Genomic DNA, 15,669 nt, shown 5'->3' with positions numbered 1-15,669 from the left:
TCTGATGTACATCTTCAAAATCTATCAGTGGATAATCTTGAGAAATGATCATGGAGGTTTTGGATACGAGGGAAGTAGGGATAATCAATAATAATAAAATTCTCCTCTGCTCAAGTTTATGTAAAATCATCTCTTATGTTATTGCAAGTATTTTTATTTCCACTCTTGGAGACTTGGTCTACGCTCTTTTGTTCTTTCTTACCTTCTTTTAGAATCTTCTACTTAAATTATTTTTCTTAGTAAACACTAAACACTCCTTTGTCACCCAAAAATAATGTGAAATAAGAATAGAGAGTTACTATTGTCACACTAATGCCACACCAACTATGTGCAATTGATTTACATAGGAAATTGTGTGGCATTAGTAAAAGTTGGTGTGGTAATAACAGCTCACCAGGAATATTATTTGCTAAGGAAAAATTACTTATAGACCCTGGATAGAGATGTCTTTGTGTTGTGTTTGATGATATAAAATCATCATTCTTTTGTTTCTTAAGATTAATGAATTTTATCCAAGGGTATTTTAGGTATGTTATTTCATTAGTTTATGAGAAAACAAAAGGTTCCTATATTATAATTATAGTCTATAAAATGGATTCTTTTAAAAAGTTCTCTTTTGTTAGAGGGTGTGAGAAATCATTTAATCTCTATGTAAGTATTCTTTTTCTCTTGTAAAACCTAGATGCTCAAGGTTTTTGAAGGTGGTCTTCACATTGTAATCACGGACTTGTAATACTGGAATAGGATTAATTTCTTATCTGGATTTTTACTAAAGTTGGGTATAGAGATTTGGTGGGTTTCATTGAAGAGAGTTGGAGATAAGTATAAATCTTCGTACTTGTAATTTCTTCCTTAGGTAGTGAGTTTCTACTTGCCGACTTGTCCGTGAATGTAGCCTCATTGTGAGTAAATTATGTATATCTTGTGTTGTGGTTGTATTCATTTCTCTACTTTCTTCATTATTACTTGCATTTGCTTTGCAACATATTATTGGGGTTTGGTTATTGGAATTGATTGTTTTGATGTTAGAATGGATTAATTTCAATAATTGATTTTCCGTATGTTGCTTAGGATCTAACCACAATACTTTATAAATGCACCCTAAGTTTTCTGTGGCTACCTATCTTAACAACGTAATTTGTAAAATCTTTCATTCTTTCTTAATGCCCACTCACCCCAATAAAATAACGAAAACTCAAATCGTTGATCTTGATAATTTGAATCACTAATCACAATGGTTTATGTTAAAATGCCATGATCAACAATTGTAACAAGGTTGATCTTGATGATTTATGTTCAACAGTCGAGATTGATGATATACAATTATTGATTTTAACAATGGTAAAAGGTTGATCTCCATAATTATAACACAAGTTGATCTCAATGATTTAATTTTTTCAATCTCGCCAATTTGAATCATTGACCTCACTAAAGGGGGTCAAGGGGCATTAAGAAAGAGAAAGTTTACTGAATAGACCATCAACTTAGCGAGGACAAATTAGGGGGGGATTTAGAAAGAAGTCCTTCCCACTGGGATGGATAAAGCAATATTCCCATTGTTTAAAGTATTTTGAAGCTTGGCAAGAGTAAAGTTTGCCTCAGACAATTTAGTATGAATGCTTAGTAGGCTTGCTCCTAGGTATTTGTTGCACTCCACAAGATATTTCTCTGGGCCATAGTAACAAAGTGTGGATTCAATTATTATTTGGCGGGGGTTCAATTTGGCTAATTTGGGAAAATTTTGTATAAAAAAAAAACGATAAAATTTTGGAGATTATACAAAATATTTTTATGGGTTTCTTACAAAAACCCATAATATTCGAACTCTCTAGAAATCTTGTGTAAATGCGTGATTTTCGATTTACAAAAATCACTTTTACGAAGGTTTGGAGTCACCACCATTTATTTTGTAAGAGGGTATGAATAGTCACCCGGATTGTATTTTTTTTTCGAAATAGTGTTGTTTTGACGTTTAGTGACTCTCGTTTGGATTAGGTACCAATCAACCTAAAATCGGGGTAAGCGGTTCGATTAGAGAAAATGGAAGGTGTTAGGCACCCATTTCTCTTCATCAAGTAGTGGTAATCTCAAAATAGCTCGGTCATTTTGCATGAAAACGCAAATATAAAAAAAGTGCCACATGTTGATGACTTGTACCCTAAGTAGGGATTTGCTATTAGCTTAACTTACAAAAATCATCTCATTGAAGGAAATGATCTTTATATGGACCTAACCTTGAGAAATAACATATGCTTTTGAAAAGTGTTAGCTAATGGTTATGGGTCTATTATCATGAGTTGAGAAGGATCCGAATACCGGTTGCTTCAAACCAATTTATAAGATTTAAAATCGATTTTTGTTTTGAAAGTAGTTACAACCCCTATACTTTCAACTGAACCGAAATCCGATCTACCGAAATAGGGAAAGGAAAACATCACAATTTAAGTTTTTCTAAAATAAAAATAAAAGATGAAGGGGATAGTAGAAGAAGGATATGGAAATGGTAGAGAGAGAGAGGGGGGTATGTATTCCTTTGACTCACCTTGAGGCCTTAATGTCTTATTTCTTTCCTTCCTTCTCCTTCTTCTATGTCTTCTTCTTTGAATCCTTAGAAAAATATGAAAGTGTATATTTAGAAGATAATGTGAGAATATGAAATAAGTAGAAGAGAGTTGAGAGAAGATTTTTTAGTCTAAGACTAGGGTACCTATTTTGGAAGGTGATGGGGGGTATTTATAGGTGTTGAGGGTTGCTTTTGAGGGTATAATAGGGTGAAGAAGTAGAGTAGCAGAGAATGACATGGGGTTTGAAGGTGAAGGGTGTGAAATTTAAAGTTGGCATGTGGGTATTTGTATAATGAAGGTAAATTGATAGTTTTTTATCCAAATGAGTTAGATCCACCTCAATCCATTTGGATTGAGTGTTTGGTGAGGTACAAATGATGTGGTGTTTGGTTGAAAAAATGAGATTGGGTGTTAGGTGAGATAAGGGGGTGTGGTGTTTTATTGAAATAAGAGGTTAGGTGGTTAGGTTTTGGGAGGGTGAAGGGGATGGTGACAAGTGTCAAAAAGGTATGGAGATAAGTGGTTAGATGAGTTAAGTAGAGGGAAGGGGTGTGGGGATGGCTTCTGAGAATAAGTTGAGAGTGAATGATGAAGGGAGGTGTGGGTTGGTAATTGTATTAGAGAAAAAGTGATGGATTAGGTTTATGACATGGAGTATGGGGGGCTATGGATTGTGATGTGGGTTGGTGGTTGTATTAGAGAAGGGTGAGGGGTTAAGTTGGGTAGAATGATTTTTTGGGGGGTGAGTTGTGGTGTAGACAAGTATTCATTTGATGATCAAAGTTTGATTAGTTGATGTGAATAATGGTTTGTGGGTAATGATTTGTGAATTATGGATATGGATTTGAATTAGTTTGGGCTTGGATTTTATAAAAGGTTTTAGGTTATTTGGGATTGGTTATGGAATATTTTAGAATGAATTTTTGAGAATAAATGAGTTTTAGGATTTGGGTAATATGGAATTAGATTTAGGTTAAGTTGGATGAAGTGAAAATGATTTTTTTAGGAATTAAGAGTTGGAGGGCTTTATGCGGGCTCAAGGTAGTTTCGATTCCGAGAGTGGAGAGGTGAAAAGTAAGTGAGATAGTGGGTATGCCAAGTCTTTATTGTAGGTCCCTTAGACCTTTAGGGGTCTTAGGAGTCTTCAAATCGATAAAAATGTCATGTTTAAGCGATTTGGGCTTTTTAGGCCCGTTGGTGAATTTTATTGAAAAAATGATATTTTTGATCTTTTTAAGTGGGGACCCATTCAAATTGGAATGTCTACACCCTGTCTTCTTCTTAATGGTTGAATGTTTGGAAGAAAAATATTGAAGGTGAAGATAAAAACGATATCATATTCCACGATTAATTGAAGAATAGTCGTTTAATTTGCCAATTCACCGATTTAATCAAATAATCCCTAATTTGAAGAATTTTACGAAATTTTGTGACCATGCTCCGAGTTCACTAAGTCATGATTGTTGACCCACCCCTTGGCAAATCTACACACCAAGCATTTTCTATCATTGGTTCAAAATCTTGCTTAAAACCCAACAAGAACATCAAGGACAAAATCTTATCCAAAAGATATGTGACCAACTAAACAAATCTTGTTTATCCATTTCACTTTGTGCAAAGCCAAGACATCCCTTAAACATTGTGTTGCTTGCGGAGAATGCCCTAACATAAATTGAATATTAAATATTTGGTTAATGTTCATATTAGGAGTTGGTGGATTTTGTTGGGAAAAATAAGTCTTAGAAAATAATGAAACTATAATTTTGGGACTTTGAGGTGAGAAAAGATCGTTTTCTTTAAAACTTTATTTACCCCCACTCGTAGATGAGTTTGTTGATGGGTTACCAATAAAATAGTTTCCAGGATACAACGAAGCTACTGTGAGAATTTGCAGAATACAATCTTTGATAATTCTCATATAAAACAATATGTATTCTCCGACATGATAATTTGTTGGAAAACTCTAGTTGAATTCTAGAAAATACGAAGTTAAATTCTACAATTCTTTTAGTAATTTGGATTAAATGCCAATCCTATTTATAGAGATTGAAAGGACTCTTAAATGTCACTCCATAAGACACTTGAACAAAAGGTATCCTTTCATGAAATGTCAAGGGGTATATCCATTAATCAAAAATCAGATTTTTATACCAATTGCAAACCTGATGCAATCCTCGCCCTTTGTCCGGGCTTGAGAGTGACAATGTAGTTAAAAGGGAACACTACAAAAGAGGAGTTCCTTATAATCCTATTTATAAAATTCAGGGTAATTTAGTAATTTGTGAAATTTAAGATATTAGATTTATTTTTTTTTTTTTTGAAAGTTCAACAGGGTTAAGGCAGACCCAGACCAACTACAACCTTAAGAAAGGAAAACCCCTACGATCCTTATCAATGATAGAACCGAGGTTACAAGGGAGAACTCCACTATCTATTTCAGAACAATCCATAGAGTCTTGGGAGGAAGCAAGATAATCCGCTGCTTGGTTAGCTTCCCTGAAAACATGGAAGAAGGTGTACCTGTGGAAACTAGGAAGGAGCCTTCTGATGGAAATGACTAAGTGTATAACACTCCATGGAATACTCCATCGGTTGTTAAGAATATTGACAGCCATTAATGAGTCTGCTTGAACCCGAATGTTGAGGCAACCTTTTGCGATACACAACTTGAGCCCTTCAAGGATAGCTTGTATTTCGTGATAAATGATTGAGACTGGGTTCACTCGGCGAGCAATAGCAGCAATTATCATACCTTCATGGTCTCGAATGATAGCTCCAAGACCACCTCGAGATTCTGAGTATGAGCCATCAGTGTTGAGTGCCCACGTGCCAATGTCTGGTTTTGGCCATGAGCAATAAACTCTCCTCGGCTGAGAGAAGGTCGCATTAAATTCCCAAGCTTGAAGGAAGTGCCTATTGTAATCTGTATCCTCAATCTCTATCAAGGAATCTTCAAACTTTAACCGAATTTCTTCTTGGATCATAGAGACAATTGTGTTGTGGCTATTAAATTTGTTATGAAATATCCTGTTGCACCTCTCTCTCCACAAATGATAGATGAAGGCACAGAAAATAACTTTTTTGATATCTTGAATGGTTGAGTTGCCCTTGAATTTAGATGCGGCCCACATCACCTCTTCTTCCCAATTGCTCGAGGTACGATTGTGCATACATCTCTTAAGGATTTCAGTCCATAGTTGCCTAGAATAGGAGCAGTCATAAAATAAGTGGTTCGTGTCTTCTTCATGGTTGCCACAGAATTTGCAAGAAGCCTCAACTCTTAACCCCCAATCTTTGAGCTTTCTCAATGTTTTTAGCCTTCCTTTAAGCGCAAGCCATGCTATGAAGCTATGTCTTGGAATTCTAGCTTTGCTCCAAACAAGATGGGCCCAAATGGGCGAGTTAGAGTGAGTCATGTAGTTCTTAACAGCTGAATTAACCGAGAAGGTGCCATTGGACTTTCCTTTCCAAACTACTATGTCTTCTATGCCATGATGGATGGGAACATCATTGAGATAATGAGCGATCTCTTGGAATGAAGCTTCTCTACCTGCTGGGATTCTCCAATTGCCATTTCTAATGATTGCAGAGACCTTCGCATGAGGACCAACTCTGGAGTCGTTTTCAAAATCAGCCAAGTACTCGACTTTTAGAATGCCTAAGGGGTGCCAAGGGTCCTCCCATAACTTAGTAGCATGGCCATTGCCTATGAGGTGAGAGATTAGAGGGGCAGCTTTCTCCCTCGCTTTGAGAATTTTCCTCCAACTCCAAGAAGCCTCTCTTGGCATATTAAAGGTCCAAAAGTTCTTGCCCTTTAGAAGGTGAGTTCTTACCCATCTGAGCCATAAGGAGTCTTTGTTGGCTGCTATCATCCAGGCATACTTGGTTATGGCAGCATGGTTCCAATCCGTTATGCTAACGATACCTAACCCACCCTCGAGATGCGGCTTGCAAATCTCTTTCCAACTGACTGCGCTATTTGATTTCTACTTGTCAGGCCCAGACCACAGGAACCGAGCACAAATCCTTTCCAACTCCTTCACAGCCTTGGATGGAAGAATAAAGCAGTTGCACCTGTAGACTTTGATGCTAAGGAGCACCGATTTGACAAGCTCTAACCTGCCAGCGTATGAGAGAAATCTCCCTTTCCAAGAAGAGATCCTCTTGGTCATTTGTTCTACAAGGGGTTGACAATGCTTGGGAGAGAGCCTAGTAGAAAGCAAGGGGAGTCCCAAGTATTTAACTGGAAGCGTACCTTTCCGAACTCCTAAGATGGTGGCAATCTCATCTTCCAAGCCTCTATCTTTACCGGCCAGAAAGATTGAGCTCTTGTCGTGGTTCACTTCCAAACCAGTAAGGTCCCTGAAATGATTTAGCACATCAAGAATGGCTCTAGCACTTTTACGGTTGGCTTTGGAGAAAATGAGAAGATCATTCGCAAAACACAAATGGGTTAGATTTACCCACCCTACAAAATACAAGATTAGGTTTAGCTCCTTATCAAAAATCCTTTTTTTCTTTTTCTTTCCATAGGTTAGTTGGACTTGAACTCACGACCTTAGAGTTGATTTGCAATATATCAAACCAAAGTTAAGGGTTTAAATTTGAGTCATGCTGGGGTGACACAGGATTTATTGTGATTCTCACAATTCTGACATGGACATGCATACATAACCATAGATAATTTTTACTCGTATCACGAGAAAACACATCTATGGTTATGTACACATCCCACGTCAGACTTGTGAGAATCGCAGTAAATTCTTTTTGTCATTTCAGCATTTCCCTTTAAATCCTTCTTTAAAAAAAGTCAACATCTCTTTTTGTCGATGAATTAATGCTAAAATTTTGATATTTGTTTTCCTTTTCAAAAATTTAAATGACTAAATCAACATTTGAATAAAAAATAAAAATGTCACCATTAAAATCAAATAATAAATACTTAAAAAGCAACATTGACTTTCGATCATAGGGGGTAGACCTAATTTCATCAACTTTAGAGGGGTATTACTAAATTATCCTAAAATTTATTATTTAAAAAAAAAAACTCGAATTAATCCACGTGTAATAACAAGAAATAACCATATTAAGCTGATTGTGGTAGGTAAGTCTATCAAGACTCAAGAGTGGGAAAAACATTCATGATTCAGTGGGGCCAGAAGGGTGTCCTAGGAGTTTCGGATCCACACATCAAGGATGTGTCGGCCAATCTTACTTTATGTCATAGATTATTAAATCAAGTCTTGAAAATTAAGCAGACATTATATAATATTAATATTACATTAAATTAATCAAATATAACACCAAAATTTAAAATAAAAATAAAAATAAAAGATAAATAAATCCTTGCAAATATTCATTTGGCTTGTAGCTATTGGAGCCAAAATTCTTGGTTGCATTAAACTACGACATATGTCTTCGTAGCAACTTTATTAAATGGAAAAAAAATCAGATTTATGTTGCGGGCTTCAAATAATTGGATTATAGTATATTAAATTATTTTTATCACTATAGTATATTATAAATTATGATGACATTGACATGAAGATTATCATTGGGACCATCCGCAAGGGTGCACCCTTACTTGCCCGGGTGCGTGTGATGTGCTCGTTGTACGTGCTCGGGGGAGGGATCCATATGCCTTGGCTCTTCTGATCCCTCTAGTCAGACATAAGTTTGAACACCCATTATCACAAAAAAAAAAAATAAATACATATATATATATATATATATATATATATATCTCATTGGTTCTAGATTTTTTGGAGATTAAAATAAGTGTTATTGATAAAAATAAGACAAGTAGTTTGCATCCAAAAGAAATGCTGTTGGAGGCCCACCATTAAGAAATACTTTTTCCAGTGTAAATAAATACGAAATAATGTCCCTTTAATAGAAATGTTGCTCTGTTGTTTAGGGGTGCAACTTGGTTATTTTTTATTCGGTTTGAATTTAAATTGGAACCGAACCACCAATATAGGTTCGTTTCATTAAATAAGAACTAGAACCGAACCAAATTCCATTGAAACTAATCCAACCCAAATCAAATTAAAGTCGGTTTGATTATATGAATTGTCAATATTCTATAAATTATAAGTAATATTTTTTAATGAAATAACAAACATAAAATTTCAGACATTCAATCACAAATCAATCCATAAAAAGTCATTAGTTTATTCATAAAAGAACACTAATCTATGTCCAAACTCCTAAAATAATTCATAATTATTATTATTATTATTATTATTATTATATATATATATATATATATTAGATAGGGGTTCTCTTCTCGGTTTGGTTTGGTTCTATACAAGTTTGATCCAAGAACTGAATCAAATTGATCGATTCTCCATTTTCGTAATTCGAAATCGAATCGTAATTTGTTTCAAATCGAATCAAACCACCCCAAAGCTATCAGTTAGGTTCGACTCTTGGGGTGAACCATACCAAGTTGCATCCCTAGCATCACGTAAAGAGAAGACAAAGAAAGGAGGTTATTGGCAAAGGCTACCTTTATTCAGTAGACAATCACTTTGAAACCATGGTAGGTGATCTCCTTACAAGATATCATTCTCCTTTTAGCAAAATCAGATTGAAATAACTTTATGATTTTACCCACCACGTTAAAACGTGTTCAATCAGATGTTTTTCCAAAGATAATTCGATTAAAACAAAAAAAGATTTTCTAGATTTATTTATTAAAAACTTAGGATAAAATTATAAAAATTTTATTCACTTGCAATTTTTTTGGGGTGCTCTGAGAATTATAAAAAATACGGATTAAACAGTAAAAACAAGGAAGAAGAAGAAGCATCTCGCAATATTATATATAAGATGGTAATTTTTTTTTTAAAGGAAAAAAAAAAAAGAGAGGGTAAAATGGAACTAACAAGGCCCATATATTGGTATTTTTTTTCACTTTTGCCCATTTTCGAGTTCTTTTGGAATATAGTTGTCGTTGGGATTTAAACCACACAAATCTTAATATTATCCCTTTTTTTTATGGTTAAGCTGGACTTGAGCTCACGACGTCAAAGTTGCTTTGCAACGTGTGACATTAACTGAGCTGTAATAAAATTATGTGAAATTTTAACAAAAAATTATTGAATAAGAGACCAATAGATTAAATCAACGAACTAATCAGTGATACCATCATCTTCAACCTTCATTAATTTAGCCTTCTTCTAAAATATTATTCAACATTCATTTATTTTTTATTTTCAAAATAAGAATCTTGATTTTTCTTAATAACCAATCATCGCCAATGATAATTTTACCCGTCAACCTCTGCATTCTTTATTTTTCAAACATCAAATCTTAGAAACAAGATTGGATTTTAGGGAGGTCAAAGATTATTGATTTTTGGGAAGTAATAAAAAAATATCATTTGTCACAAAAAAAAAATAAAAAAAAAAAAATTGGATTTTTGTTTGAAACTTTCCAAATTTTATCCGATTGATGGAATAGAGTCTTGTGAGTTAAGCTCTCTAATTCAACTTGAGATGAGGGGTGTCAATGGGTCGACTCCACATATACCCTGAATCGAAACCTAAATAAAATCTCAATTCTGGTTCTTATTGGTTTCAGTTCTGGGTATGAGATCCTTGGAATTAGAATTGACCCTACAAATACCTGCTACTCATCGAGTAACTGTTGGGTACCCATTAAGGTAGATAATATTTAAATGAAAAAAGGAATTTCCAATAAAATAAATAATCATTTATAAATATAATAATATAACTTGTGGTTCTTCAATTGAAAGTTAACGTTAGGGAAACAACACGTTTTTCCTATATGGGTTAGAAATTTTGGAATGGACTGATTTTTTATGAGAATGATCTTCATGGTGAGAAGATCATCATACAAAAAATCAGTCCAATCTAAAACTTCTAATCCCATCAAAAGTGATTTAGAATTGTGAGCCGTTCATTTTTAACGTAAATTTGTAAATCACTTTTGATGGGGTTAGAAGTTGTAGATTAGGTTGTTTTTTTTTTTATAAGGATGATCTCCTTACCATAAAGATCATCCTCACAAAAAATCAACTAAATCTACAACTTTTAAGTCATATAGGACAAAATTTGTCTCCTAAACACTATCATATATATATTGAAAGCGTTCGGAGGTCTGAAGAGTGCCAAACATTTTTTATAAATATGGGCTAGTAGTTTTGGAATGGGTTGATTTTTTGTGAGGATGATTGCAATGGTGAAGAGGTAATCTTAAAAAAGAATCAATCCATTTTGAAACTTCTAACCCTAATTTACAAGTTGAAGAAACGTTGATCGACAACTATTTGTAAATCACTTTTAATGGTGATAGAAATTTCAAAATGGGTTGATTTTTTTGTGAGGATGATCTCCTCACCAAATAGAGATCACACTCATAAAAAACCAGCCCGTTCCAAAACTTCTAACCCATATTTTGAAAAAATATTTGGACTTTAGATCCTCCGAACGTTCCCCTATAATATATGATTCCATTCAGCAACCAAAATTGTCTTATACGAGTTAGAAGTTTCGGAATGCGTTGATTTTTTTTGTAAAGATGATCTCTATGGTGAGGAGATCATCCCCACAAAAAATCAGCCTATTATATATGAAACTTCTAACCTCAGTTTACAAGATGAAGAATCGTAGATCGACAGTTTTTATTGTTAATTTGTAAATCACTTTTGATGGTGTTAGAAGGTTAGGAATGGTCTAACTTTTTGTGAGGATGGAGACTCCATGGTGCAGAGATTATCCTCACAAAAAATCAACCCATTTTGAAACTCATAACACATATAAGACAAACTTTGACTCCTTAATTTTAGGAGGGGGAGGGGGCATACATAGTGTTGTCCGACATTTACTTAGTACAATAAACAAGTGGGGTATTATAAATACTCAAGAATTGTGGATTTATAAATCATTATAGATATGTTTGGCCATGTTGAGCGATTTAGAAAGTCACTTCCTTTGTCAATTTTTAATATCCCGTGATCTTCACAAATTTTCTTTTGAAATTTATAAATGGATGGATTCTTTGAAAAAAAAATTTCTGATTAGTTGGAAGATTCACGTATTTTAAGTGTCTGATATCTTTTTTATGTATTAATCTCTTATTTTCATTCTATTTTATAGGTTGACGTGAGATGTTTTAATATAACAATAAGGGTATGTTTGTAACACTTACAAAGTTTGAAGTATGGAAACATCTAAACTTTGGAACTAGAATCAGACTTCAACGTAAACCATGTCCATTCAGACTTCTGAATTTCAACGTCCCCTCGTCGTTGGTTCAAAACTTCTGAATTTCAATTTTGAAATTTAAAATCTAATACAAAACAAATGAAAATAAAATTTTTAAACTTTGAATTTTAGAAGTAAACCATTTCCATTCAGACTTCAAAAGTGTTACCAAACACACATTAAATCTTATTTGTCTCACTTTTTTCACTATATATCTAATATTTTAGCCAATATGTTATAACATAACAAGAAGTATACTTGTCTCAAACTTTTTTTTACTGTACATCTGATTTTTAGCTTATAAGATTGTGCAACACTCCCGTCTAAATTTTATTTTTTTAAACAAGAAGCAATTTTGGTGAAATTAATATGAATCTAATTGTTTCATTGTAATCTTTAAACTCGGATGCTAAAATTGTTTTAATTATTTTATTATTATATTAATTATTAATTACTTATTCAAGGTATTTTAGCTAAGTTGATAACTACTAACCCTTTCCTTACCCCCAAAAAAATAACCTTTAATCCGACCCATTTGACTTTTCCATTCGACCATTTTTGTTGACCAATTCGGAAAAGATTACTATAGTTGGGTGTGGTCCCATCCAATCCTATCCCAATTCTTTCAAGTGGGACCCATAACCAGCTCAAGTGGACCAATTCTGCAAATATGGATAAAAATTCAAAAGAAAAAAAAAAGATTGATTTACCAAAAAAACACAGAAAATTGCAAAATTACCATTTCAGCACACCATTAATTTTAATTATAAACATTTTTTCCAATTTGGTAAAAAATTAAATTTTAAAAACAGTTATTTACATTTTACAGTGCTGAAGCGGGAATTTCACAACTTTTCACTACTCTTTTGGTAATTTCCAAGAAAAAAAACAATTTTTTCTACAAAAATAATAATATGGAATAAAATGATAATCCAAACAAAGGTAATCCAAACAAACTAGAAATCAAAATCAAAATAAAAAAACAAAAACAAAGATAATAATTAATAAAATATCTACTTCTTATTATTAAGAACAATAGGAAGAACGATGACCAAGATGATGATGGTAAGCAGAATGATTCCATAACAGGTCCATTTCCTCGTATTCTTCTGATGTTTCCTCGCTGTCTGTAACTGATTCGCTCCACTTCGCACGAACGAATTCGCACGATTCACATGGCTTTCGATGTCATCAAGTTGTCCTCCCTGAACTTCCACCATTACAGCCATATCAAGGAACACTTGATGTAACTCTTGAAGACTCCTCTCTATATCCTTCATCGCATCGAACCTCTCTTGAATCTCAGAAATCGTATTCAACACTTGACCTCTCCCTTGTTCTTGAATCACTCTCTGCATCAAAGTCTCGCTTTCACCACTCGAAATTATAATCTCAATCGTTCGATCGTCTGCTTTTTCACCTGTCATGGTGAAATATCTTCGTCCGATTGTTTCTTTGTACTCAGATCCGATCTGTTCTCGAAGTTTGTTAAAATTCTCCATCGATTCTTTAAGTTTTTTTCTTAGACTGTTGAGGATTGATGTTCTAGTTCGATCTGAAGAGCTACCTGGACCGCATCCCGGGAGATTGCGATTGGCAGCGTTGGCTCGATCTAGGGATTCGAGACGAACTTTGATGAGTTTCGCTTTTTTGAGTGAAAGTGCGACATCAGAGTCCATTCGAGATCGAAGATCTTTAATGGATTTAGCGTTGTGCATCGTTTTGCTTTCTTCATGAGAGGATTGAAGCTTTTGATGAAGTTTTTCTACTTCTTTGAGCTCATCTTTGATTCCTTCGACATCTGCGAAGAACTTATCCAAATTGGCTCCCATCGCGCCCATCTCTATATCTCCATCTTCGTCTCTGGATCGAGAGAAAGATCTTGACATGAGATCGTTCATCTTTGGCTCCTGGATTGATCAGAGATGGAAGTATCGATGAGGGAAACTGGTTTTTGAGAGAGAATTTGGAAGAATTGTGAGGTTGGGACTTCGGGGGAGAATTGGATTATAGATAGAGGAAAAAACACGTTTTGAAAGTTTGAAATCGTGGCATTCGAGTCTGAGTTTCCTTCCTTGTTGGCTGCCTGACTAGTAAGACTGGTCAAACAACTCTCTCTCTCTCTCTCTCTGACTCCTTCAATGAAGTTTCTTTTTAAAAACCGAGCCGAAATTTCTAAGACGCGTTGGATTAAAAATTGACATCGTTTCACATATGGCTGACGTGGAGGTGTCACTGAACCGTAGATGCTTTACACTCGTATCTTGATGAAAAGAATCTATGGTTCATATCTAGAGTTCTTAAAGAAAGGTTCAACTGGTGTTTTGAAAAGTAGGACAAACCAGTGGTTTGCTTGATTCAACCGGATTTTGTAACAAAATAGGTTTGGTCGATAGGACAAACCTTACTTTAAGAAATCAGGCTAGCATTACTAACTTAGCAAGATATCAAATCTTACTAGGGGCTTTTGGGACTATTATCAAATAAGCAATCCAACACCATAGGCTTTCTAAATTTCACGACAAAATTTAGATTTAAAAGAAAAAAAAAAAAAAAACCTTTTTGAACTTGGTTGTAGGTGTTCATGGGATGGCTAGTGAACTCTCAAATTTAAAAATAAAATTCAACAGTAAAAATTACATTTTTTATTCGAAGTTCTTAGAATTTTGTCATTTATAATTCTGCTTGATTCAACTGGATTTTTTAACAAAATAGGTTTGGTCGACAAATTATAGATTCTTGTGAAAAAATATTTCGATAGATTAACTTTGCAGATCTATTTGTTGCAATTTTATTATCAAAAAAAAAAAAAAACTCTCTTACTTTATCAAATTCATTACTCGCAAAAACCTTACTTTAAGAAATCAGGCTAGCATGACTAACCTAGCAAGATGTTAAATCTTACCAAGGGATTTTGTGCCTATTATCTAATTAGCAATCCAACACCATAACCTTTCTAGATTTCATGACAAAATTTAGATTCAAAAGAAAAAAAAATATATTTTTGAACTTGATTGTAGGTGTTTATAGGATGGCTAGTGAATTTTCAAATTTAAAAATAAAATTCAACAGTGAAAATTACCTTTTTTTATTCAAAGTTCTTAGAATTTTATCCTTTATAATTCTGTGACGTCTAATCATATTTTTAGATGCCACAAATTGATGCAATTCGAATCCACTCAAAGGTATGTTAAGTAATAAATTAACATTATAAATTTGAATTTTATGACGTGCATCTTGACTCCAAGGTTTGCTGGATAATAAACTTGATAAAGTGAAGTTTAATGGCTCTAAAGGAGTTTTTGTAATAAAAATGCAACGGTTAGGTTGGTTGGATAAATCTTTATTTCTTTTATTCTATGAAAATAAATAAAAGTAATTTAAGAAAAAAATATATATATACATAATTATAATTGTTTGATAGATTTAAATCACTCCGATCAAATTGATGAGATTGGACCAATTTGATAAACTCTCGATTCAATCATCAGTTAAGTCGATTTAAATCCTCTGGTCCAAATAACTCCTAGTCTCTTTCTAAAATTACAACCTCTTGGATAAAATAATTTACTCTTATTTCCAACATTTAAACTCTACATAGGTCAATAAAAGGGAGAATTTCTCAGGAATTGCTATAAAAATAAAGGAGTTTAGGCCCACTTGAAAATGATTGATTGAAAATAGGTTTGAATAGGTTTAAAATAATTTCCATAGAGCTTTATGCTGACGGTCTTGTTAGGAGAAAAGTCAAGGGTATCAAGTAGAGATTGAAGACAAGGACATTTAAGTCATTTTCATTAGACTATAGAGAAAATTGAGGTCAATGGCTTGTTATCAATTTGAAAATATAGGGTATCTCAAATATTTACAAA

At 33.7% G+C, this 15,669-nt stretch overlaps 1 protein-coding gene across 1 annotated transcript; it reads right to left on the bottom strand.

Annotated features, from left to right (window-relative positions):
• Positions 1 to 12,555: 12,555 nt before the first annotated feature.
• On the bottom strand, positions 12,556 to 13,928 carry LOC147400170 (syntaxin-121-like). Its single transcript, XM_086445765.1, has one exon. The coding sequence runs from the start codon at positions 13,696 to 13,698 to the stop codon at positions 12,811 to 12,813; it is 888 nt and encodes a 295-aa protein (XP_086301891.1). The 5' UTR covers positions 13,699 to 13,928; the 3' UTR covers positions 12,556 to 12,810.
• Positions 13,929 to 15,669: the final 1,741 nt, after the last annotated feature.

Source organism: Akebia trifoliata, chromosome 6 (genome assembly GCF_017979445.1).
Source record: "Akebia trifoliata isolate Shusen 1 chromosome 6, ASM1797944v1, whole genome shotgun sequence".
NCBI classification, from domain to species: domain Eukaryota; kingdom Viridiplantae; phylum Streptophyta; class Magnoliopsida; order Ranunculales; family Lardizabalaceae; genus Akebia; species Akebia trifoliata.
This window is presented reverse-complemented; position numbering and strand designations above follow the sequence as displayed.